This window comes from Sebastes umbrosus, chromosome 19, assembly GCF_015220745.1.
Source record: "Sebastes umbrosus isolate fSebUmb1 chromosome 19, fSebUmb1.pri, whole genome shotgun sequence".
Lineage (NCBI taxonomy): Eukaryota > Metazoa > Chordata > Actinopteri > Perciformes > Sebastidae > Sebastes > Sebastes umbrosus.
This window is the reverse complement of record NC_051287.1, coordinates 2,273,193-2,298,291: the sequence shown is the minus strand read 5'-3', so window position 1 is coordinate 2,298,291 and position 25,099 is coordinate 2,273,193. Positions and strand designations below refer to the sequence as shown.

Sequence of the window (25,099 nt, the reverse complement as noted above, 5' to 3'; positions counted from 1 at the left end):
AGTTTTAATTTATATATATTATTAACCGATTGGTGGTAAAGGGAAAAACAAAAAAAGTTTATATTTCTTTTCATTTTTAATTATAAATATTTTCTCTTCATGACCCTTCCAAGGCTCCAAATAATAATAATAATAATAATAATATTAATGATTATTATTATTATTATTATTATTATTATTATTATTATTATTATTATTAATAATAATAATAATAATAATAATAATAAGATATATGTATTATTAGATAGATTATTTGTTGTAACGATACATTAAATTTATTAATTATTAATTATTTGTGGGATATCATTTTTTGTCAATTTCTCTGCTCTGTGATTTAATTAACTACCATTAATTAAATATGAATTAAATATGAATTAATGGTGTTTTGTACCTAAATACAATGACCTCAGGTACACCTGTTGTGTCAGCCAGTTTCATGAAGGTATTTCCCTGACGACATGACTGAGGACTTCCGGTGTTGTTAGGTAAGGTGACACCTGTGAGGGGGGCGGGGCTTAGTGGACCGAGAGAGGAGCTCACCTGGGTGTGGCCTGGACTGTTTTTACCGCAGGTGCAGTTTCAGTTGAGACATTTCAGGTGGAGACCAGAGAAGAGAGACAGGTGAGTGTTTCCTCTTCACTTTGAGGGATTAACACCAGAAGCTTCTTTTAATGTGCACCTTTAAATCTTTAATAACCTTGTTACCTGTAGCAACAACAAACAGGTGTGTTGACTTTAAATCACTTATCTCCTCACAGCATCTCTGCTCTGCTGCCAAAATAATGTGTTAAAAGTGCAGAATTAATGTTAATTAAACAGCTACAAGTGGTGGAATATGTTGCTGTCACTTTATTTTGGATTAAACAGGAACTTTTGTGTTTTTAAAGTTTTAAATTAACGTGAAGTGAAGATGTTTCAGTTTGAGCCAAACCTCATTGTGAAAATGACCGTTTAAAGAAACACAGCAAGTTATGATGTTGTAGTGTGATTTTAAAACAAATTTGAAACGATTAATCGATTTATTGATTGACAGAGAAATATTCGGCATCTGTTTTTATAATGATTTAATCCTTTTAAGTCACTTTTCAAGCAAAAATGACAAAAATGTCCCTTGTCCCACCTTCTTAAATGAGAGGAATTGCTGCATTTTTTTGGTCTTATGTCATAGTAGGCTTCATATGTTTAATTATAGGAGTATTGTTAGATAGTACAAATAAAGTTTCAGCTAATAATAAATAAAAATAATAATAAAAAATAATAATAAAAATAATAATAATAAATAATAATTAAATAATAATTAAAAATAATAATAAATAAAATAATAATAATACATTTCAGCAAATAAAGTTTCAGCTATTAGAAATATGTTTTTCTTAACAGCATAAATCTTGTTGCAGGTTGTTTTCCCAGAGCAGCACCCGGAGGATCCAGCAGTCATGTCCTCCAAACCCAATGGGAGTCCTCCTCCCTACGACAGGGATGGATAGTGAGTCTCTTTCTATGAATATATATTTATATATATATATAGTAAAGCTTCCTGTTGTTTGCTTAGATTTATTTTATATGCTTTAAATATTCACTGAGCTCAAGCTAAAGAAAGTCTGTATATGAACATCCTTGATATGGAAGCAAAGAAATGCCATTTAAATGTTGTGAAATGTTGCTGAATGCTTTATGTTGATTATGTCACGTTGTGTTATATTAAGACTCTGAATTTAAAATATTTTATTTCAAAAATATCTACATGAATTTATGTGGTTTTGCAGGAGGTAATTTCATGTTTTGTAATTTTAAAAACTTTTTTATTTATGTGAATTCGCAGATTGTTTTTTCTGTCTTGTATTATTTGACTGACTGGACGTAATCTGATAGGACAGAGATGTAATCTGATTGATTCCGTTCAGGCTTGATTTACTATCCTTAGTGCCCCGGATGTTCAATCTTAAATCTTAAATTTTGGCTTCTAAATTTCACAATTTGAGCAACTTTTTAAAAAACGTTTTACATCTGGAAAAAACTAATTTGACTTTGAGCAACGTGAATATAGTTTTTTGAATATTGGACACTTGAATTTTCTACCTGGAACCAACAAAAAACTCAAGTTTTTGAAATTGCACAACTTTGAAATAAGTCAAACCTCATAAATCCAGACAGAGGGTTTTCAAAATAAAATATTTCAGTGGTGTTTTTAATACCACAGTTAGATATTCAGTTGTTTATAATAAGGATGCTCCGATCAGGATCACCGATCGCTGGAAGGCCGATACAATCACTGATCTCGGGGTCTATTTGAAGCCTTTTATTAATCGTGTAGCTTTATTTATTTATTTATTTATTTATTTAACTATTCTGAACAACGTTGTATATTAAGTAGGACTGTCAAAGTTAACGCGATAACGCGCAAATTTGTTTTCACTAATTTCTTTAACGCAACTTTTGATTTTTAGGTCGTACCGTCTCAGTTTTAAAGTTAGAGTGAAGATACTGGTATCATATGAAACTAGAAAACCTGATGAGTCCATTGTCATACTAGCTTGTCAAGAAGGAGGTGAAATAACGCTCCAAACTTACGCTAAATTTTGGAGAGGAAAAACTGTCATGTCCATTTTCAAAGGGGTCCCTTGACCTCTGACCTCCAGATATGTGAATGTAAATGGGTTCTATGGGTACCCACGAGTCTCCCCTTTACAGACATGCCCACTTGATGATAATCACATGCAGTTTGGGGCAAGTCATAGTCAAGTCAGCACTCTGAAATGGGTTTCTGGACAATATCTATAATTGTTTTGTGTTGTTAATTGATTTCCAATAATAAATATATACATAATTTGCATAAAGCAGCATATTTGTCCATTTAGAGTGAATAACGTACGATGACGATCGATCGGAGCATCCTTAGTATTTAAGATTCATAAGGGCCATGGTACTTTCACGATGACACTCGGGTCGTGACTCCGTTCTGTTCTTGTGTCTCTCTCCACAGTACCGTGGCGTCCCAGCCGGCCTACTCCTACTACCCTGATGACGAGTTCCAGCATTTCTACCGCTGGGCGTCTCCGCCGGGCATCCTCAAAATCATGTCCATCATCGTCATCGTGATGTGCGTGGCCATATTCGCTTGCGTTGCCTCCACGCTGGCTTGGGACACTCAGGGAGGCCTGGGGGGCTTCGGAGGCGGCTACGGCGGCGGTGGCTACGGAACAGGAAGTTACGGAGGAGGTTACGGAGGAGGAAGTTACGGAGGAGCAGGAGGCTTTGGCGGTGCGTACGGAGCTGGAAACCAATACGGCTACGGTGGCCTCGGAGGGAACTACAACGACCCCCGAAAGGGCAAAGGGTTCATCATCGCCATGGCGGCCATCACCTTCATCGCCGCCCTTGCCATCTTCATCATCATCGTGTCTCACCAGAGCCTGTCGGAGAGCAGGAAGTTCTACCTGGCAGTCATTATCATCTGCGCCATCCTAGCGTTGCTCATGCTTATAGCCGCCATAGTGTACTTGGTAGCCGTGAACCCGATGGCTCAGTCTGGGTCGGCCTACGGCAGCCAGATCGCCGGTCTGTGTGCTCAGTACCAAAATCCCCAGCAGGCAGGAGTGTTCGTCAACCAGTACCTGTACCACTACTGCGTCGTGGAGCCACAAGAGGTGAACACACGTCTTCATTTCCTGCATTATATCTGCACAAAGAAGGTCTTCATGTGTTTGTAACTCACTGGTTTCTGTCTCCTTCCAGGCCATCGCGGTGGTGTTCGGCTTCCTGGTCGCCCTCGCTCTCATCATCATGCTCGTCTTCGCTCTGAAGACACGCCAGAAAATCCAAAGCTTCGGGAAGAGCAACATCCTGTGGAAGAAGGTGAAGGTTGTCGATGAGATGGAGCCACCTCAAGACGTGGAGGCATGGGTGAGTTCATCATTCAACCTGACTAGAGCCGAAACTTTAGCCATATTTAAAGGTGCAGTGTGTAGGATTTGGTGACATCTAGTGGTGTGGTTGCAGATTGCAACCAGCTGAGTACCCCTCCGCTCACTCCTCCCTTTCCAAGATTGTGGTAACGTGAGCCATCCTTACCATAATAACTCTACTTTAGGAGAAGTCAGACGGCGGCTGGCGGTACCATGGTTTAACACTCTGTAGCTCACGTTACCGCAGTTTCACAAGCGTGTCGGAGAACTACGGTGGCCTTCAGGTGACGTAAATGAAATGTTAGACACGGTTCCTTTAAAGCAAAAATAGTAAAACATGATAAACATTCTCTGGTTGCAGCTGCTCCTATATGAGACTGCTTTTTATATTAAATATATTTTATGTTATATATAGACAGGACGGCACTCCAAAATATTAAACCAAGTGGCAAATGAGGAAGGAAATGTATTAAAAAGCCTTTATTATAGCGGCTGAATCATTAAAATTAGATTGAATTTAGATTGTCTACTTACGTTACTGCCCTTTAAGACAGTGTGCACATACGACACGACACTGGTCACTAACCTTATAGCTTGTATAGTTCCTTATATTTAGATTTATAGACCATCTTTTAATGCATCGGGTATCTGACGGGGAGTTGCAAACTCAATTTCGTTGTACCTGTACAACGACAATAAAGGAAAATCAAATCTAAAAAAATGTGCCCTGTCGAATATCTACAGTGGTCGAAACGTGTTGACGATTTAGCCGCTATAATTAAGGCTTTTTAATATATTTCCTTCCTCGTGTGACACTTGTTTTAATATTTTGGATTGCCGTCCTGTCTGTCCTGACTTTTTTCCTCGTTTTCCAAGAGCACTCGGCATGTTTTTAAATAAAATAAAATAAAATAAAATTAAATTAAATTAAATTAAATATAATATAATATAATATAATATTTTTTTTCTCCCGGCTCTTTTTTTGTGGATTAGTTTGTCATTTGTTGTACACTGAATTAATTTAAAAATACATAAATAATGAATGAAGCTTGCACTAGGACATATTCTGCATTTTTTGCTCGATGAATGACTTAAACGGTTTTAGAGCTGCAACAACTAGTCGATCAATCGTTGATTATTTGATAGACAGGAAATGAATCAGCAACTATTTTGATTATTGAATATTTTTTTTTAAAGCAAAATTGCTAGTTTTAGCTTCTCAAATGTAATGATTTGATGCTTTTCTTTGTCTTACATGATGGTAAACTGAATATTTTTGGGGATTTTGGACCAAACAAGACTTTTAAAGACGTCCCTTCGGTGTTTGGGAAATTATAACGACAAGTTTTCACTATTTTATAGACAAAACAATCAGTTAAAGTGGCAATAGACATGTTTTTTTACTTTAACTTATCGTTATGAAATAAATGTTGATTGCACATTATAATGGCTGTAGAATAATGACATCATCGGTGTTTAAATCGGTTTCCTATAAGCCTCGCTTTCACTCGATCTCCTGGGAAAATGAGGGCTCCACTTTAAAGGAAAAAAGATGAGTGAGTGAATAATGAAAATAAATGTTAGTTGCTGATGTTTAAAGGCTTGTTGTCTGAGGTAAAGTGTTTCTCAGATGAAGCAGCAGCAGTTGAGTGTGTATTATCTGAAGTGGTTCAACCAGTTAGGTGACAGTCACCTGTTTATCAGCGGGGGGAAGGGAAGTGTGTCTCGGTTTCAAGGTGTGGCTGCGTGCCGTGCACACACATACCTGACAGTTTCTATCTCACGCTGACATGTCGCCTTAGCAGGAAATAACAATAAAACCCTGGACTCAAACATTTAGTATTTACATTTCAGGATGAATCACGCGCAGTGAAGCTATTTCCAGAAGTGTTTTGCAACAACTCTCACATCTGATTACGGAGCGATGAGTCATTTTAATAGTTGGAAGTCATGATGACATTAAAACGCAGCAGAGCAACGAAGTGGAAGAACAGGTCGGACCGGTGCTCTTAAAAAACACAGAGCACCACCAGCTAGTAGACTCACAACAACCAGTAACATGACACTGGGAACCAGAGGCGTTCATGTCTCTGCAGCTTGTAGGAACCCGTCTCAAAGTGCTGAGGTAGTGAGTCTGCAGCGACCTGCAGCACATACATGTACATGTTGTTATAGAGGTGAAGCAGCAGCAGCAGGGTGTATCTCTAGAGGACAAGTCCATGCAGGCTCATCATACCAGAGCTGGTAGAGATCCAATGTGTCTGTTCGAGGAGTCTACTTTCTACTGGAGATTATGTGGGTGCAGCTATATGACAGAAAAAAAACATTATTTTTCATGCACTGATCAAGATTTTGCACTATTTTGCTTCCATAACACGTCGTCTTTCAGACTATAGTGGAAAGAAAACATCCAAATGAGCACTGAGCACTGAAAAAAAAATGAAATCCTCACATTTGTGAAGCTTCTTTAGGACATATTTTGCATTTTTGCTCGATGATTAACTTAAACGGTTAAAGAGCTGCAACAACTCAGTTAGTCAATTCACAGAAAACGAATTGACAACTATTTTGATAATCGAATAATCTTTTTTTTTTAAGCAAAATTGCCAAACATTTACTAGTTTTAACTTCTTAAATGTGATGATTTGATGCTTTTCTTTGTTAAACATGATGGTAAACAGAATATCTTTGTGGTTTTGGACAAAACAAGACATTTAAAGATGTCCCTTTGGTCTTTGGGAAATTATAACAGACATATTTCACCATTTGCGTCGGTAGATTTCTCCTAAATTCACAAAACATTTGCATTAGATAAATGCCTCATTTGCATATTCAAAGATACATTTTCAGAAAACTTGTAATAACAAAAATAATCCCTTTTTTCCCTCTTTTTTTATTTGTGCAATTTAATGATATATATATATATATATATATATATATAAAGTTGAGATTTTCATGTCTTTTATATTATAAAGCAAAGTTTAAGTGCTACATAAATACTGTTAAAAGTATCAAAATGCTAAATCATTATATACATATAATATATATATAATATAATATATATATATAAATATATATATATTATATTATATTATACAATATATAATATAAAGTTGTAATGTATTTTTGGGTCGTTTTTTTCAGTCCAAAACCCCAAAAATATTCAGTTTAATGTCATGTATGACAAAATAAAGCATATTTAATATATTATATATTTATATATTTAATATTTAGATAGTTCTATAGATGTGTATTTTTTGATATTATGGTGCTAAATATGTGTGATTTTCTTTCTCCTATAGGTGAACAATGTGTCCGCTGGTCCTGACATTCCCCCGATGTCGGACTACCCCGACAAGCTGAGAGGCTCCAGGAGTCACCTGGACGACGAGAGCACCAACTATGACAAACCCCCCTACAGCTACTCCCCTCAGTGAGTAGTACAGACTGACACTGTGCTAAACGACAGTAGAGGATGATGTACTGTGTACCGGCACACTGCAGATGGCAGCATAGAGAGAGTTTCACTGTGTGTCCCAGTGTAATACGTAAAACACATTATTATTATTATTATAAAAACATAGATTAAAGCTGCTTCAAGTCTGATTGGACGGAGCTTTCCAAATTTAAATCAACTGCTGCACGTCTTGTATCATTTCCTGTTAATACAGAATGTTACCAGCTATAAATATGTAGTATTTTAAGTACATTATAGTGCATACTGTAGTACATAAGACGGGACGCGGCGTCAGACTGTTTTCTTCAGACGGCTGCCGTCAAAAAAAACTTGCTGGAACTTGTTATTCAGCAAAAATGTGGGACAGGTTGTTATGTTTTTGTCGCTTAAAGAGGAGAGTCAGCAAATACTACTCAGATACTACACAGATACTACACAGAGACTACACAGAGACTACACAGACTACACAGAGACTACTCAGAGACTACACAGAGACTACACAGAGACTACACAGAGACTACACAGAGACTACACAGAGACTACTCAGAGACTACACAGAGACTACACAGAGACTACTCAGAGACTACACAGAGACTACACAGAGACTACACAGAGACTACTCAGAGACTACACAGAGACTACTCAGAGACTACACAGAGACTACACAGATACTACACAGAGACTACACAGAGACTACACAGAGACTACTCAGAGACTACACAGAGACTACACAGAGACTACACAGAGACTACTCAGAGACTACACAGAGACTACACAGAGACTACACAGAGACTACTCAGAGACTACTCAGAGACTACACAGAGACTACACACAGACAACACAGAGACAACACAGAGACTACACAGAGACTACTCAGAGACTACACAGAGACTACACAGAGACAACACAGAGACTACTCAGAGACTACACAGAGACTACACAGAGACTATACAGATACTACACAGAGACTACACAGATACTACTCAGAGACTACACAGAGACTACACAGAGACTACTCAGAGACTACTCAGAGACTACACAGAGACTACACAGAGACTACACAGAGACTACACAGATACTACACAGAGACTACACAGATACTACACAGAGACAACTAGGAGTGTTTCAGACTATAGAAGGAGCTTCTCTTTTTATTAGTGTGGACATTAACGTTCAAGCTTCAGCAAAGAAATCCATGATTCACACTGAAACTGAGTGAAATACTTTAGTGCTGATAAGGGAACATTATATGTGTGTTGGAAACAGGAAGTAATTGATACTCATCCAACATGAACTGGTAGATCATAAATCAACGTGTTTTACTTCCTGCTACGTCATCAGAGAGATACTGAAGAGTAGATTAGAAGATTAGAAACAGACAAACATGCAGCAGTTTGTTGGATTTACAGACACTATTCTACCGTTAAAGGTCATCATCTCTAACTGTATAACACATTACATTGTTAATCTAATGATGTGAATGCTGTATCTGTTCCAGGCCTCCAGTGGAAGAAGACCAGCCTTTGCAGAACGGCGTTCCCTACACCACTAACTCGGAGGTGGTCAGCTCGTCTGGAAGGCCCAAAAAGAGACGTGCCGGCCGGCCGCGTCGCGCCGACGGAGAGGGCTACGACACCGACTACAACTCCTCAGGGGACGAGCTGGACGACGACGACTTTGACAGGTAGGATGGAAAATACACCGAGATGCACATTTCAGCTGCTGACGTGGGGGAATCTGACTCAAAGTATTCAGATCCTTTTAGTTAAGTACTAATATCACAATGTGAAAATACTCCACTACAAGTAAAAGTCATGCATTTAAAGTTTTAATTAAGTAAAAGTAACAAAGTATTATCAGCAGTTTCAAAAGTAAAAAGCTGTTAAAGTTAACGCGTTAACGAAAATCTGTTTTAACGCCACTAATTTCTTTAACGCATTAATGCAATTTTTGGGTTGTAGCGGCTCAGTTTTAAAGCTGGAGTGAAGATACTGGTATCACATGAAACTATAAAACCTGATGAATCCTTCGGTACCAACCATGTAGTCGTCTCAGATTTACTTTGACTTGTTTTTTCCTGTAATTTAAATCTCTCTTCCTTCTTGTTTTTCTACCTCAGTGAATTTCCTCCGATAGCAAACGAGCCGGAGCGCAACGACTACAAGCGCGAGTTTGACCGCGACCACCAGGAGTACAAAGACCTGCAGTCGGGTCTGGACGCCCTCAACAAGAGCCTGTCGGAGGTGGACCGAGAGCTGGACGAGCTGCAGGAGGGCAGCCCACAGTACCTGGTGAGAGGCCCATTATGTATTCACTCACTGCTTTATATCCGTTCATATGACTAGAACTAATATTTCTGTTTCCTGTTGTTAAATGTGAGATTTTGGCGACCCTAATGTCATTAAGAAACATGATTAATTGTTGATTCACTCTTTAATAACAGGATGCTCTGGATGAGTACAACAGGATAAAGAACATTAAAAAGGTATGTGGGATCTACAAACGTTTGCAGTCATAACAGCTTCTGGTTATTTTTACAACGTATAACTCATATTCGTCTTTTATTTTTGGTCCCATCATCGCTGCAGTCTCCAGACTACCAGATGAAGAAGCGCCGGTGTAAATATCTGAAGGCCAAACTGAACCACATCAAGAAGAGGGTCAGCGATTACGACCGCAGGGCCTGAACAGATCTATGAGGATGTTAACGCCGCCTGTCCGAGACGGGACAGAAAGGACTAAATCTGTTTTTTAAGGGGAAATGTTGGAGGCTTTTCTGACAACGTCGGACTGTAGAGGACGAAGATACGCTGATCCGACACCGACAGTCTGACCTGGGAGCTGGTGAAACATTGCAAAAGGTTATTTTATACTTCTGAGGCACAGAAAACAAAGATTCTCTCTTGTATTATGCCGTTGTTTTGTATTATGAGTATCGCCTGCCATAGATACTGTTTATATGTATTTATTTTATCTGAAATAGTCTCTTTGAGGAGTTAAGATTGTGGAGTGAAAAACAAATTAAGACAATAATCCCCGTTCGTTTTTAAAAGCTCTTTTTATAATGACTCAACATGAAATGCTCATTTTTTAATTCTCATTTTTAATTCTCATTTTGAATCCTTTCTCAGCGATATAAACATGTAAATATGTGGGATGTTTTTTAGCAGTGTGTTTATAGATGGTAGAACAGACAGACACTTTTCAAAAGCATGTTTAATGCGTAATGATGTACTTTTACAATGAGTTGTGATTCCTTTTTAATTACAATAAATTCATTTATTGAACAATTTTCTTGCTGTTTCTTACACAGTAAGCGTTGTGGCTGACGACGGCTCCTCACAGACATACAGGATATTTGGGACTCTTTGAGCAAAAATCGAGTGTGAAAACAAAGACGTTTCATGTGACTATAGCAGCTTTCAACTAGAAAAATGAAGCAGTGTGTGTTGCTGTTTTCCACAGTGATTTCTTTTTTTTATGGTACCACTCAGGGGGCATCATATTGACTTTAAAGCTGCACTAATCTATATTTTCTTTATATTAACAATGGATAAAATGACCATAACACAAGGTATCGTGGAGTGACAAATCCACAGAGAAGTCTTCGCTGCTTTTTAGCCTTTTTTAGCTTATTGTTTTGGTTCTGAACCTGCAAATCTCACTCTCACCAACCCTGTTTTCCATTTTTAAAAAAGCTCAGATAAACCTACAATAAGGTACCTCCCTATGAAACTAAAGAAAGACACAGTTAGGGGCAGTTGGGCGCCAGCCGTGCTGCTTTCATCCTTTTATCCAAGGTGCTTTAGAGGTTACGCTCCTATTGTGCCTGCCGTTTCTAGGCAACCAAAACCTGAGCGCTGCGATGATGATGATGATGATGATGATGAAGTTGTGGTAATTTAGCAGTAAAAGCCTCTCTGACTAAACTAAACAAAGATAAATGGATTTCCTGCAACGTAAATCCCTCACAGTGGCTTTAACTCGATTTCTCTGTCAGTTTGGACGTTCCTGGACGGAAAGGGTGAAGCCAGCAAAATAGTCCGACGGACAGATCGTAAAGCTCTGAGTAGTCCTGCACTAAACTGATTATTTTCTCCTCCATATATTTACCGTAGACTGATATTTAGGTGAGAAAGAAAAGATATCTGTCGGCTGTGATTGGTTGTTCTTCGTCACATGACCTGCGGTGCGCAGCAGTGTTCCAAAAGTTGAACTATTTTTTATCTTGGGGCGCAGCCGACGCGGCCTGAAAAACAGGTGCTTGGGAACGCTTGCGCACCACGTCACATCGCACCCGCATGGCTCCCACAAAGCTCCCAAATGGCTCCCCCAATGCTCCTGCATCGCTCCTGCATCGCTCCTGCATCGCTCCCGCATCGCTCCCGCATCGCTCCCTCAACGGTGCCACATCGCTTCCACATCACTCCCGCAACGCTCCCACAACAGTCCCACATCGCTCCCACATCACTCCCACATCACTCCCACAACACTCCCGCAACGCTCCCAAATAGCTCCCACAACAGTCCCGCATCGCTCCCGCAACGCTCCCGCATCGCTCCCCCATCGCTCCCACAACAGTCCCACATCGCTCCCACATCGCTCCCACAACAGTCCTGCATCGCTCCCACAACAGTGCCGCATTGCTCCCCCATCGCTCCTGCATCGCTCCCGCATCGCTCCCGCATCGCTCCCGCAACGCTCCCGCATCGCTCCCCCATCGCTCCCACATCGCTCCCACAACAGTCCCGCATCGCTCCCATATCGCTCCGACAACAGTGCCGCATCGCTCCAGCATCGTTCCCGCAACGCTCCCACAACAGTCCCGCATCGCTCCCGGAACGCTCCCACATCGCTCCCACATCGCTCCCTCAACACTCCTGCATCGCTCCCGCAACACTCCTGCATCGCTCCCGCAACACTCCCACGTTTGAGCACGCCTGTCGCGTGTCTAAATTGACAACAATGCATTTGAGCGTGCAAACAGACGCGTGTGTACGGCCTCTAAGGTGACAATATATCACATTGTGTTTTCTGTTTGCTCTGCTGCCCCCATGTGGCCAAAAAATCTTAACGCAGGTTACATGTAAAAACTGCACACTGACGCTACGTGCACACTGACGACACACGGCACACTAAAGCAGAGGAAGGTACCCGCAGTTACATCGATTACGATGCTTTGTTTTTTCTTATATATCCTTTTTGGTTTCCCCTCTTTGAATTTCACCACACAGACACGAACATCACATGACACAAAACATTTCACATTAAAACATGCTGAAGAACTTGTGGCTGGATTTCACGCTGTGCTTTTGAACTGTTCGGTCTGCATGGAGTGTCTCCTCAGCAGCATCCTCCTGGTCAGCTCTTTGGGGTGTCCGGGAGGAGCGGAGGGAAGGAAACTCTTCTCCTTCTCACAGAAACCACTTCCAGCGCTGGAGCTGAGGTTGTAAACATTAAGCATGGGGATGTTGGTTGAGTTGAGAGCCAGAGGTGGCAGCGATCTAGGCCTGGCCTGGGAGATGTGGTCCAACAAGAAGGCTCCGGACCCTCTGCGCTCGTACCCAGCCAGCACTCTCCTACTGGGGCCTGAGGTTGACGGTGAATCCCTGGAGCCCAGTGTGCTGGAGCAGCGTAAGGGGGCCAGCTTCTTGCCATCTATTAGGTCTCTTGCTCTCTGCTGGGACTCCTCTGGTAGATAGTGGATGTCTCTAGCTAGCTGCGGGTCAGAGCTATAGATGTCCGCTCCAAGCTTGCGCCTCTGGATTATGCTGTGAAGGCTTGACGAGGCCAGGTTGTGAAGTTGAGTGCCCAGGTTTTTAGCACTAGAAAAGGAGGAAGAGGAAGCGAGGGAATCTGTCGCGAGGTTTGCAGAATGGAGGTTAGGGTGGGAGGCAGAGTGGGACGATAGGAGACCTGGTAAGGATATCTTTTGTTTGGCACTTTCATTCTTTCCTTCTTCTCCTTTTTCGATCGCCAATATTCCTTCGTACCATTTGAAGCTGTCAGAATTTGTGCAGTCCAGGTTGGGAATCCTACGAGAGAGGTCCTCGGTTTGGTTGCCGTTTTCTGAGGACGAGGCTAGATGAGGCTGCTGGCTGAGCAGAGACGATGGGATCTTCAGCCAGGGCTCAGAGTTCAACCTCAGGAGGGGCTGCTGCTGCAGGCCATTCGGCGCCGCTTGGCTGAGCCTTTGATACCGCGACGGGGAACATGGATGGGAGCTGACACCACTGGACTGGCCTTCTTTAAAGGAGAAGACAGTCTTTGGGGGACACAAAGAAGAGGAGGTGCACTGGGGGGAGGTGATGAGCTGGATTTCAGAGGGAGATGCAGGAGCTGCTGATGCCGTTTTGTCCGTCTGATCAAGAGGACCGAGAGGAGGCATGCTGAGGTACTGCTTGGCTTGCAGATTCCCACATGGGAACTTGTCGGTGGTTATGATGATCACCTCCTTCCCGTTGGCCTTGCATGTGTCGAGCAACAGCTTCAGGACCTTCCAGTCTCCAGCCATGACTGCGTAGACCAGCGCCGATGTCCCGGACTGATCCTCCAGGCTGATGTCCGCCCCACTAGCCAGGAGAAGAGACGCCACCTCAGGGCCGGCCTGCTCCCGGCAGGCGTGCATCAGCGCAGAGCGACCCTCCTTGTCCTGGATGTTGGGGTCCGCACCTTTCTCCAGAAGAAACTGGACCAGCTTGACCCGGCTGGCGCTCTGGGCGTCGGTATGCTGGGTCCTGCAGGCCACCATTAAGGGCGTCTGGCCTTGGCCGTCGCTCTCGTTGATGTAAGCGCCTCCCTCCAGGAGCAGGCGCGTGAGTCGCAGGCGACGGAGGAAGACTGCTCTTAGCAAAGGGTTACCTGAATCCATAGCTACCCCAGGATTACATCCGTCTCCCTCCATCCCTCGTGGTCCCAGCTGGCGGGTTTTCGGAGATGTAGTAGGACAGCTTTCTGTGGAAAATAACAAAACACTTTTAGAGGTTTAGGCAGAAGTAGAGCAGCTTTCTGAAACAGGCACTCATGCATTCTCAGGTCAAACACAACAGCAACTAGGGCTGCACAATTAATTGAATTTCAGTAACAATTTTGGCTCCCAACGATTATGAAAACACGATAATCTGCATTTTACGTCACAGCGTCGGGGGCAACCGCTCGGTGTGGGAGGATCCCCTCGTGGGAACTCTCCCCGGCTCTGACAGGCCCTCACCGGCCGTATTTCCTTTGTTGTGGCGCGCCGCGACTAGCTCTAGGCCGATTCAGAAAGGCCCAGGGGGAAGGTGACGCTTTGCAGCACCCCTCTACCGGACCTCGGCACTCAGTGGCTAGGGACGGCTATATATAGTTCAGTGGGTAGAGTGGTCGTCCTTTAACTGTACGGTTGGCGGTTCGATCTGTAGTTCCTACTGTCTACATGTCGAAGTGTCCTTGAGCAAGACACTGAACCCCAAATTGCTCCCTGGGCGCTTTACAGAAGCCCACTGCTCCTAAGGATGGGTTAAATGCAGAAGTCAAATGTCATGTATGTACCTGTATGTATATGACAAATAAAGTAAAGTTTGTTAGTTTCCGTTAGTATGGGGAAGGACGGAGCCCTCTGCTCCCGACGCGACTGTCAACCGGGGCAGACTTTCCTCAGTGTGTCGGGGGTCTGCGGCGATGTCGGCAACCCACCTAACCCACCTTGAAACACGGATCCCGTCTCGTTTACCATGCTTTGTGCGTGTGACTTTTTTGCCGTGTCATCACCATTCATATCTATACACCCAAAGTTTCTGATTAAATTGTAAATTTGGTAGAGGTACACAAAGTTCTTCGTAGATCTAGCCTCTTAATTTAGCTCTCAAAGTGCACCAGATTGATTCATTTATTATATTTCTCTCTCTCTCTCTCTCTCTCTCTCTCTCTCTCTCTCTCTATATATATACATATATATATATATATCTTTAAAATGTAGGCTGCAAAATGTTCTTTCTAAATGCACGTTTCCAAAGTCAATGAGTAATTGTGTTAAATATTCGTTATCTCAGTATCGACCAATCGTGATTATGATTTTTGCCATAATCGAGCAGCAGTTTATTTCTCATCTTTGGCCCCCTTCACTTGTATGTGAAACTTGTATGTAGTTCTGGCTTTGGAAAAGCAGAACATATAGCGTTCTTGTCTTTTATTATTTTCCTTGCATATATAGGATCTATTCAACAGCTCCTTTTCATGTGCTCGTCCTCCACAGCACCAGCAGAGGCAGCCACTTTCTATCAGCCCTTTGTGCTGTTTGTCCTTGCTTCTCTCTATTAGACCAGATAAGGTGGCAGTTACCAATGTCTCAGACAGCAACATAACATTTTCCAGAATGAGTCACAGACCATGAAATTGAAATACGGCGAGTCACTCGGTGTGTGTGTGTGTGTTTGTGTGGGGCCCTTAAATGTCTTCTGTACCGAACATACTGGAGCTGTGACGACGACGAACAATACGCAGAACAGCAACAAGTGTCATCGAGTGAATTCAAGTCTGGATAAAAACACGTCTTTTGGGAGTGTTTTTAAAATGATTAGTCTGATTGTGAGGAGGAAAATGGCAGCTAGGTAAAAAATATAACAATAAAATAATAATAATCAGTTTCGGGGTGATGCTAATGGCAGTCAAACATTACACAAATAGAGCCGTACGTTGTTAAAATGGATGTATAAAATGCATCATATACTGTTATACTCTTATGTACGACCCTCATTCTGCACTGTGTAACTGAAATCACATAATGATCAGTAACCTGCATGTATTTATAGCATGTGTTGCTATTAGCAATGCTCCGCTTGGTGTTCTTAACCAATGGGCTTGGAGCTGAGAGTCACAGACAGGAAGTCAGGAAGGATTTGTTGGTTTCGGTCTTTCCATGAGATTTGTTGACATTTAAAATAACGCCAGACTTATAAAAAGTGGAGATTCTCAGTTATAATTTTAATTTTTACATTTACATGTAATTTAAAGAGTAACAGGCAGCATCACTAATGGGAGTGGTTCTGCTGCACGTGTAGCCACACCCACCAGTGATGTCACGCTGCTCTGACTCACCCTGGAGTACACTTCTACATCACTGAAGCAAGTTTAAGTTAAACCACACGCGGTCAACAAAAACAAGATGTTCAGGGTAGGGATGCATCGATACCACTTTTTTCAGACCGAGTACAAGTACAAGTACAAGTACTTACATTTGGGTACTCGCCGAGTACCGATACGAGTACTTCTCTGTGCCAAAAGCCCCTCATTAACAGCCAGCTGGAGGGTGTGAGCGACACACGGCAGGCTGGGGAGTCCCGCATACGAGGCGGTGGTCGGCTTGGAAAGGCTCGGGGCGAAGGTGCTTCCTGGGGCCGTGGACAAAGTTTCACCGGCGGACTGTCCTCAGTGCGCCCCAGCCGCGTCGTGCCCCCAGGGCGGGGTCTGCGGCGAAGTCTGCAACCCACCCGACCCGTCTTGAAACATGGAAAGAGGAGTCTAACGCACGCGCGAGTCAGAGGGTGCAAGCAAAACCCCATGGCGCAGTGAAAGTGCATGCAATAGGACCCGAAAGATGGTGACGTGAGGTTAACGTCAAGCTTCCGTAAAGTGGTATCGGTGCCGTTGTATCGGAGCCGTTTTGCGAGTACGAGTACATGAGCACAGTATCGGACCCGATACCCGATACTGGTATGGGTATCAGTGCATCCCTAATGTTAAATTATTTTTCATGTCCTATATATATATAGTATAAAATAGTCCACCAATTTTTAGGGGACCAATCATAATTGCAAAAATTTAAATAAACTTTGAATTAAGCAATATTTAAAGTGCTACAGTATGCAAGCCATTTAGTATTGCACTTGCAAAGACAGATAGTCAAAATGGATGCAGCAAAGGCTGAGATTTCTTGATTTTTAGTCCCCTGTATGGGCAACCCGTTCTCATTCCCAACTCGTCAAATAGCGCCGTTTGGTCAGCGCTCCTCGGCATCGGAAACTGACGAATGGAGGCGCCCTTTAGCTACAGTATGTGACAAAACCGGGCTTTCAACCCGCGGCGTTGGCTCGCGTCCCGTGTGAAACTAAAAGTAACATTGACTTATTTTCGGTATCGTCAGTCCTGTGAGTCGTTAGTCAGGTTATTAACGTCAAACACGACCGTTTCCTAACCCTAACTAAGTGGTTGTGTTGCCTAAACCTAACTTCCTGTGAAAACAGAAGTTTATTTTGAAAGGACACTATGCATGTAATGAGCGTATATTGACACGCTGTCCCCGGTCCGTACATAAGTAACGCAAGAGGGGTACCTCGTGTGTTGGGCTCCGATGCCGAGGGGCGCTGACCAAGCGGCGATATTTGATGAGAGAATGTGTTGCGACAAACACTGGATACTACAGCTCCCATAATGCACCTCAATGGTGTCTTTAATTAGACCGTCCCTGCCCATGTCTTTTATTTTGACAGCCACAGTTAGAACAAGGGTGTCTGTTGATAATTTTACTCAAGTACTGTACTTAAGTATAATTTTGAGATACTTATACTTTGCGTATTTCCATTTTCTGCAACTTTATACTTCTACTCCTCTAAGTAAAATGATCTGAGTACTTCTTCCACTTGTGATTATCCCAGTTCAGATGTACTGGCTTGAAGCAGACAACATGTTTTCCATCTTCATCACTGAAAATTAGCTTTTTTTTCCGTTGGCAGCTCCACACGTCGAAGACAAAACACCACCTGCAGGCTCCGTGTTTGACAGATGAGGTGGAGGTGGTTTGGATTTAATCATGCTGTTCGTTCTTTTTTTGGTCGACGCTTTCGTCTCTCCATCACTGTTGCACAGATCAGTCACTGAGTCATTAAAACACTTTGTTACAGAACTCCACAGGTTTCTTATTGTTACCTGGTCACAGTACTTAAGTACAACGTAGAGGTACTTGTACTTTACTTGAGTATTTTCATCTTATGCAACGTTATACTTCTACTCCACTACATCTCAGAGGTAAGTATTGTACTTTTTACTCCACTACATTTGTCTGCTCAATTACAAGTAGGAAAGTTGCATTCAAAATTGCACCTTTGTAAAAAATAAATAAATACATGTTTGATCAGCAAAAGTATTATAGTAAATTTAAACAATAATTAAATAATAAATGCAAAAATAAACAAAATAAATACAAAATAATTAAATAATAAATGCAAAAATAAATAAATAAATACAAAATAAATGCAAAAATAATTAAATGAATGCAAAAAGTAATAAAAATAAATACTTAAATAAATAAAAGGGAAAATTAAACAGAAGAGTAAATAAATTAGATAATTAATGCATAGATAAATAAATAAAGAAGCAAATTAAAACAGAAATATAAATTTGTCACATTTGATCAATTAATTAATGGCTACATTTATTTTTTATAATATTTTTTACTACTTTTCATGACATATTTATTTTTTACTATTTATATTATTTATTTTATGTTTCTGCATGATTTTCGCCATGCATTTCACCCCTTATTTATTTTCCCTTTTATTTATTTATGTAGGAGCTATTAATTTGTTTATTTAACTATTATTATTTTCTTATTTTCTTTTGCATTCATTTTTGTGGACACTAAGAGCACTAAGCACCAGATCAAGCACTTATCGGGTGAATTAAATGGGCTGGATTAGAAGTAAAGTGTGCAGGATTTGGTGGCTTCTCGTGGCGTGATTGCAGATTGCAACTTTAAAAGTCACCATAATGCAGGAAACAAAGTCTCTGAAACTCAAACTTTACTTTTTAGTTTTGCAAAACTCACTATTTTGGAGGTTTCAAGGTTGGCAAGTATGGCGGTACCACGGTTTAACACTGTCGGAGAACTACGGTGGCCTTCAGGTAAAGTAAAAACATGAAAGTCTCTCTAGAACCAGAGTTTGGTTTGTCCGTTCTGGGCTACTGTAGAAACATGGTGGACTCCGTGAAGAGGACCCGCTCCCTATGTAGATATGGGCTAACGAAAACACAACGATTCTTAGTTTCAGCTGATTATACAATAAAGAAAACAGTTATTAATATTATATTCCTTTTCTGCTAATATATCCCATTAAATCCTACACACTGGCCCTTTAAGGATGAAGGTAACAGGTGTGTCATTAATGTCAGGTGATGCAGCACCAGGAAGGGAGGCAGCATGATGAACACATGTCTGTCTGTCTGTCTGTTTGCTTTTGAACTTGAAAATTAAATCAACTTCAACATGAATCTCACCAGGACAACAGAGAACAACCCAACTGGAATGATGCATGTAAGTTTAATTTTTTTAATTTGACAAATAGCCACTAAAAAGACTGTTGGATGGAGTTTTGGTCTTGCATTCATGTTCTCCTCAGGATGAATTCATTCTCACTTCTTAACAGTGAACCAAACAGCTGATTTCAATCCATGGTGGAAGAAGTATTTATGTAAAACTAGTACAAATATCACAAATACTCAATTACAAGTAGGAAAGTTGCATTCAAAATTGCACTTTTGTAAAAAATAAATAAATACATGTTTTATCAGCAAAAGTGTTATAGTAAATAAAAAAATAATTAAAATAATAAATGCAAAAATAAATAAATAAATGCAAAAATAATTAAATGAATGCAAAAAGCAATAAAAATAAATACTTAAATAAATAAAAGGGAAAATGAATCAGAAGAGTAAATAAATAAGGGAATTAATACAAAGATAAATAAATAAAGAAGCAAATTAAAACAGAAAAATCAATTTATGTCACATCTGATCAATCAAATCTGACATTGATATTTCTGCATTAATTTGCTTATCTATTTATTTACCTTTGCATTAATTAATTTAATTAATTTACTCTTCTGTTTAATTTACAGTTTTATTTATTTACATATTTATCTTTATGATTTTTTTAATTTATATTTATTTTTAAATGTATGTATTTATTTATTGATGTTTAAGCATTTATTTATGCATGATTTTGAAACCCAGCCCCACTGATCATGTAAAGTACGGTCACCCTGTATTAGAATAGCTATTATATATTATTTATTATTATTATATCATTTTAATTTGACATAAACTGGTGAGCTCTTTGCCCTGATTCTTAGCTCATAAAATCCTCCACCGAGAACCGAGGAGATGTGATGACCTCCGTGTCCATCATCATTTGTGTCTCTTGAAAACAAAAGTTGATATTTCTGTTTTAATTTGCTTCTTTATTAATTTATCTTTTTATTAATTCCCTTATTTATTTACTCTTCTGTTTAATTTTCCCTTTTATTTATTGTGCGTCCTCCATAGTCAGCTACGTGTAGTGTTGTAAAAAGTACAATATGTCCTTCTTAAATGGACTAGCAGGAGGTTGCATAAAATTCTCCACCACTGATTTCAACACTGTGATTATTTTGGCTCTGATTGATTTATTCAGATTTGTATTGACATTTTATAGATAGAATCTGCTGTAAATGTCACACTTAGAATCAGCTTTGTCTCTCTCTATCACAGCTCTTGTATGCATGAAGTAACAATGACACACATCCAGCTGGCGTCCCCTGAAACTGGGGTACTGTACGTATAAAAAGGGCTCACTCCGCTCACCTGATGTGGGCGTAAACACCCTCAAATTGAAGCTGAAAGTCTGTACTTCATCCTCATACTGTAGTCAGTCTGTAACCAGTGTCTTAACACTTCCAAACAGCACTCTACATACACAGTGTGCTCATAATGTGCAGTACATTGTACAGCGTTTTGTTTCCATCCTGCCTGCAGATTGGAGGATGGAAGAACTCCACTTCACCTGAACAGGCTTCGCTCAACACTCATCCTCTATAAGAGCCCACTAACATAACTGTGTGTGTGTGTGAGTGTGTGTGTGTGAGTGTGTGTGTGTGTGCACATATACTCATTGCCAGTGTGTGTTCGTGGTGCTCGAACTCACAAAATGTGTGAAATACAGCATCATGCAACCTGTTAAATACCACAAACCAACCAGATTCTGTCACAAGAAGACAAATAGAAGTTGAAGAATTGTTGTGATGATAACAGATAACACATTTCCTGTTATGTATGTGTGTACTACTTACCAACCTTGAGTCAGGATTAGTCCTCTCTTGCAGACATTTACTCTCCTGTTGCAGAGCTGCGACTGACCAGCCGGTGCTGAGTTGATGTGTGAGAGTAAGTCAGAGGAGACGAGAGAGCTGCAGTAGAAGCAGTCAAGGTTTTCCAGCTTGTGTTTGCTCCTCAGACAAAGTAGAGTGATCCAGGTTTTGTCGTCAGGCACGTCTAAGAAATGGTTAATCCATCACCGCAGCATCAGCATCATCAGCATCAGCATCAGCAGCAGCAACATCAGCATCAGCAGCAGCAGCAGCAGCAGCAGCAGCAGCAGCTCTGCAGAGTCACAGAGAGGCAGAACAGGAGAGGTTGACAGAGATGAGTGCGTTGAAGGTGAAGCTCTATAGCAAGCCGGCGCCGCAGCGACTCTGATTTGTCTTTTCATTAAAGGAAGGTCTGATCCTGCAGAGGCCCGTTAATTGTACGGCTGCCTCGCTGCTGCACTTTTCTTTCCTCTTTAGTTGTGCACACAGAAAAGAAAAGTGTGTTTTGTCCACCTTTTATCAATGACATCTCCATGACAACCATCAAGGAGGCCGAGTGACGGCACATGTTGACAAACTGCTCTTTGTGTCTGTGTGTGTGGGAGTGTGCACGCACCTGTGTGTGTGTGTGAACAAGATCCTGTGTGCATATACTTTGCATGCATTTGATTATTGTGATATTAAAAATTAAGAGAATATGAGATTGATTTTAAATGCAACTTAACATAGTAAAGCATAGAAGAATAAGAGAGGAAAGGGAGTTTGTTATTGCGTTAACAGATCGTGTGAATAATAAGAGTCCTTGTGGACTAAATACAAACCTGTGCTGACATGAAAAACAAATTTCTCTGCTGCATGATTTATAAAAAAACAAAAAAAAACACAGTTCTTTGTATCCTCTGCCCAGACTATTACTAACCCAGCTGTTAATTGTCCAGACCTGTAGCCATAGAAACACTGACTTCACGGTGCAGCTCATAAATCCACCACGAGATGTCAGCATCTGACTACACGTTTACGTCACCTGTGATGTGACCTTTAGTCTCACACTGCCTTAGTTTGAGTCTTTGCACGATAATAAAATAACACAACCAAAGGAAGCACAAATTAGAATGATATAAATGACTTCAGAGCAACAAAATAACATCAAGATGCAGTAAATAAAGCAGAGTTTGAGAGTGATTTCTTAAGCCGAAACAGGGAGATGCATGTTGTTTGTGTGTGGACGTCTGAATAAAATGAAAAATATATTTTGAAGGGCACGATCTATCCAATAAATCTTTATTTTATCTTATTCTTGAAAAGCAGTAAAGTAGCTCAAATGCAAGAGAAACATAAAGTGCAATAAAGGTTAAACAATAATAATCTTCATATAAAAGAAATGAATACTTGGTAAAACGTATATTGTTGAAATCATCTCTTAATGGTCACAATTTTGCCTCTAATGGAGAAAATATCAGAATAAATATTTATATTAAACTGTTAAAAAAAAGAGGACATAAACTTTCAATTCAATAAGTGTTTATTGTTTTTAAGAGATTATTTATTTGCAGCGCAAGAGCTTAAATCTGAGTTTCTGTTTCAATATTTTAGCTCCTGTTTTGGTCTCCACCACCTCCTGAGGGAAATATCTGTCTCTTTAGCTGCTAAATCCTCCACTATGTTCACTACTAAATGTAGTATAATTAGTTTAATATTTACTGTAGTTGTTAGAGAGCAGGTTTGTAAAGGTTATTCCGGGTGAGAGTCTCAGGTCTGGAGGTGAAGTGGACTCAGAAGAGACGGTTTCAGACCTACGTTATATTCTCTTAACATACTTTTTATTTTATATTCAAGGCCTCTGCTGATTTGCTTCTCTTTGTAACAACAAATGCTGTTAATGATGTGAATATTTGGTGTTTATTATTATTATTATTATTACCATCAGGAGAGGATCCTCTGTGAGTCCTGGATGTGATAGAACAAGCAGCCATTATACCTGCACACCTCCCGGTGAACAAGTACTCTCAGCTGGAAACAGGAGACACCCACGGGACGGTATGTTTAGCCATCGTGACTAACAGGCACCTGCTTGATTGCCCTCTTAGGGAGAGAACACACTTTTTATTTGGAGGTTTTGTTTTTATAGATAACCAGCATGCAGAGCACTGAATCTGCAAAGAGTTTCCCCACAACAGAGGAGGATATTATTACCTGTCACAGCTGACAGACTGAAGACTAAAGTGTCTCTTCACATATGAACCACTTGGCATTAAACCCTACCATTTGTTTATTTATTAAAGTATTTATGCAGACACAGTGAATTAAAAACAACATTCTCACGTAAATGAATATCAGTGTAAGTGTACGCTATATTTAGAATATTTTCACCACTTTACGTTGCCGTCAGACAGTCCTTTCTGACGGGGAGATGAAGTTGTTATCTGAACTCTCTTCAATGCCACCAGACTCCGTTGACAAAAACAGTAATTTTACCTCATTATTGTGTAACTTTGGTGTTTTAAAGGGTTAGTTCAGATTCACTAAAGTCACACAACAACACAAACAAACTAACTGATCGAGGCAGCGGTAGACCAGCAACTCCTGTGTTCTGAGAGGTAAAATTACTGTTTTTGTTAATGGAGTCTGGTGGCTTTGAAGAGAGCGATATAACAGCTTCAGCTCCCCGTCGGTGAAGCTGTGATATCTGGAACCAGTACCTGCCTGATCCACGGACTAATGATTCTTTGCATAACCCTTCCTCTGCTGCATGAATTCACACCTGTGACAACATAATATCCAGGTATAAGAGTCATTTTAGGCAATGCATACTCTGCAAAAAGTATTATTGTTGTGCAGTTCCTTTTGGGAGTATTTAGAAGAATATTTCTCACTGAACATTTTAGAAATTACAGTTTTGCTCCAGATTAGGAGCGTTGATGGAGTGGATCAGAAAGTTGGAGTTGAAGCAGATGATTATTGTCCTGACCATCCCTGATAAAAGAGTAATTGTTTTTGTGATTATTAGGTTTTTGAGTTGTTCTCCTTTCCTAAAAGTCTGAAGCTCTCTGAAATACAGATACCTGGATCACTGGACCATCTCCTTTAAATGGGAACCATAAGAGATGTAATCTGCAAGCTACATCGAAAACAACAAAAGTTTTGTCTTAAAAACTGATGAAATGCATGAAATTATGAACCATCATCAACCAACGTGTGCTGCTGTCTTTTGTCTCTTGTGTCAATAATCACTCAGGACATGATTTACCTGGATATAAATCTTACATGTGGTATTGTTTTGTGCATAAATGTGTAAATTGTGAGTGGATTTGATGTCAGATACAAGTTCATGCAATGTTATCAGTCCCCAAACATGTTGTCAGACAAGAATGAACATCTACTCCTCCAAGAATATATCAATTATAGCTGCTTTAATGATTCATAATTTGCATGTTTGCTTTGCAATCTGAACTGTTGTTGTGTCTTCTTCTTGTGTTTTAGGGATCAGGGATATTCCTTCATCTGCTGATGTGTAGATGAACCTGCTGCCATCTCGGACAGGACGTCACCTGTGCTGTCAACACCTGAACACATCCTGAGGTGGGTGGTTTTATTAAATCTGTATTTCACCCCGAAAGCTGCTGCTTTGACAAGAGTTCTAT

General features: G+C 40.5%; 2 protein-coding genes across 4 annotated transcripts; one reads left to right on the top strand and one right to left on the bottom strand.

Annotated features, from left to right (window-relative positions):
• Positions 1-499: 499 nt before the first annotated feature.
• Positions 500-10,652, top strand: oclna (occludin a). 2 transcript variants are annotated; one of them, XM_037753636.1, is made up of 9 exons: positions 500-621; positions 1,398-1,486; positions 2,984-3,647; positions 3,736-3,903; positions 7,208-7,338; positions 8,861-9,046; positions 9,482-9,653; positions 9,806-9,847; positions 9,951-10,652. In XM_037753636.1, the coding sequence occupies exons 2-9, from the start codon at positions 1,437-1,439 to the stop codon at positions 10,047-10,049; spliced, it is 1,512 nt and encodes a 503-aa protein (XP_037609564.1). In that variant the 5' UTR covers positions 500-621; positions 1,398-1,436; the 3' UTR covers positions 10,050-10,652. The 2 variants fall into 2 exon arrangements, with proteins under 2 accessions (XP_037609564.1, XP_037609565.1); XM_037753637.1 differs by lacking the exon at positions 500-621 and adding an exon at positions 634-724.
• A 2,001-nt stretch (positions 10,653-12,653) lies between these two features.
• ankrd34ba (ankyrin repeat domain 34Ba) lies at positions 12,654-21,675 on the bottom strand. Of its 2 annotated transcripts, none has more exons than XM_037753591.1 (2): positions 21,441-21,675; positions 12,654-14,316 (listed from the first exon to the last, which is right to left on the bottom strand). In XM_037753591.1, the coding sequence occupies exon 2, from the start codon at positions 14,264-14,266 to the stop codon at positions 12,662-12,664; it is 1,605 nt and encodes a 534-aa protein (XP_037609519.1). In that variant the 5' UTR covers positions 14,267-14,316; positions 21,441-21,675; the 3' UTR covers positions 12,654-12,661. The 2 variants fall into 2 exon arrangements, with proteins under 2 accessions (XP_037609519.1, XP_037609520.1); XM_037753592.1 differs by having other exon boundaries at positions 21,445-21,675.
• Between the last annotated feature and the right edge of the window lie 3,424 nt (positions 21,676-25,099).

What these genes read in the sequence shown, in the direction of transcription:
- oclna (XM_037753636.1), top strand. Translation starts at nt 1,437, where the DNA reads ATGTCCTCCAAACCCAATGGGAGTCCTCCTCCCTACGACAGGGATGGA. An exon ending in GCGTCGTGGAGCCACAAGAG is followed by an intron (nt 3,648 to 3,735) that starts GTGAACACACGT and finishes GTCTCCTTCCAG; the next exon opens with GCCATCGCGGTGGTGTTCGG. An exon ending in CTCAAGACGTGGAGGCATGG is followed by an intron (nt 3,904 to 7,207) that starts GTGAGTTCATCA and finishes TTTCTCCTATAG; the next exon opens with GTGAACAATGTGTCCGCTGG.
- ankrd34ba (XM_037753591.1), bottom strand. Translation starts at nt 14,266, where the DNA reads ATGGAGGGAGACGGATGTAATCCTGGGGTAGCTATGGATTCAGGTAAC.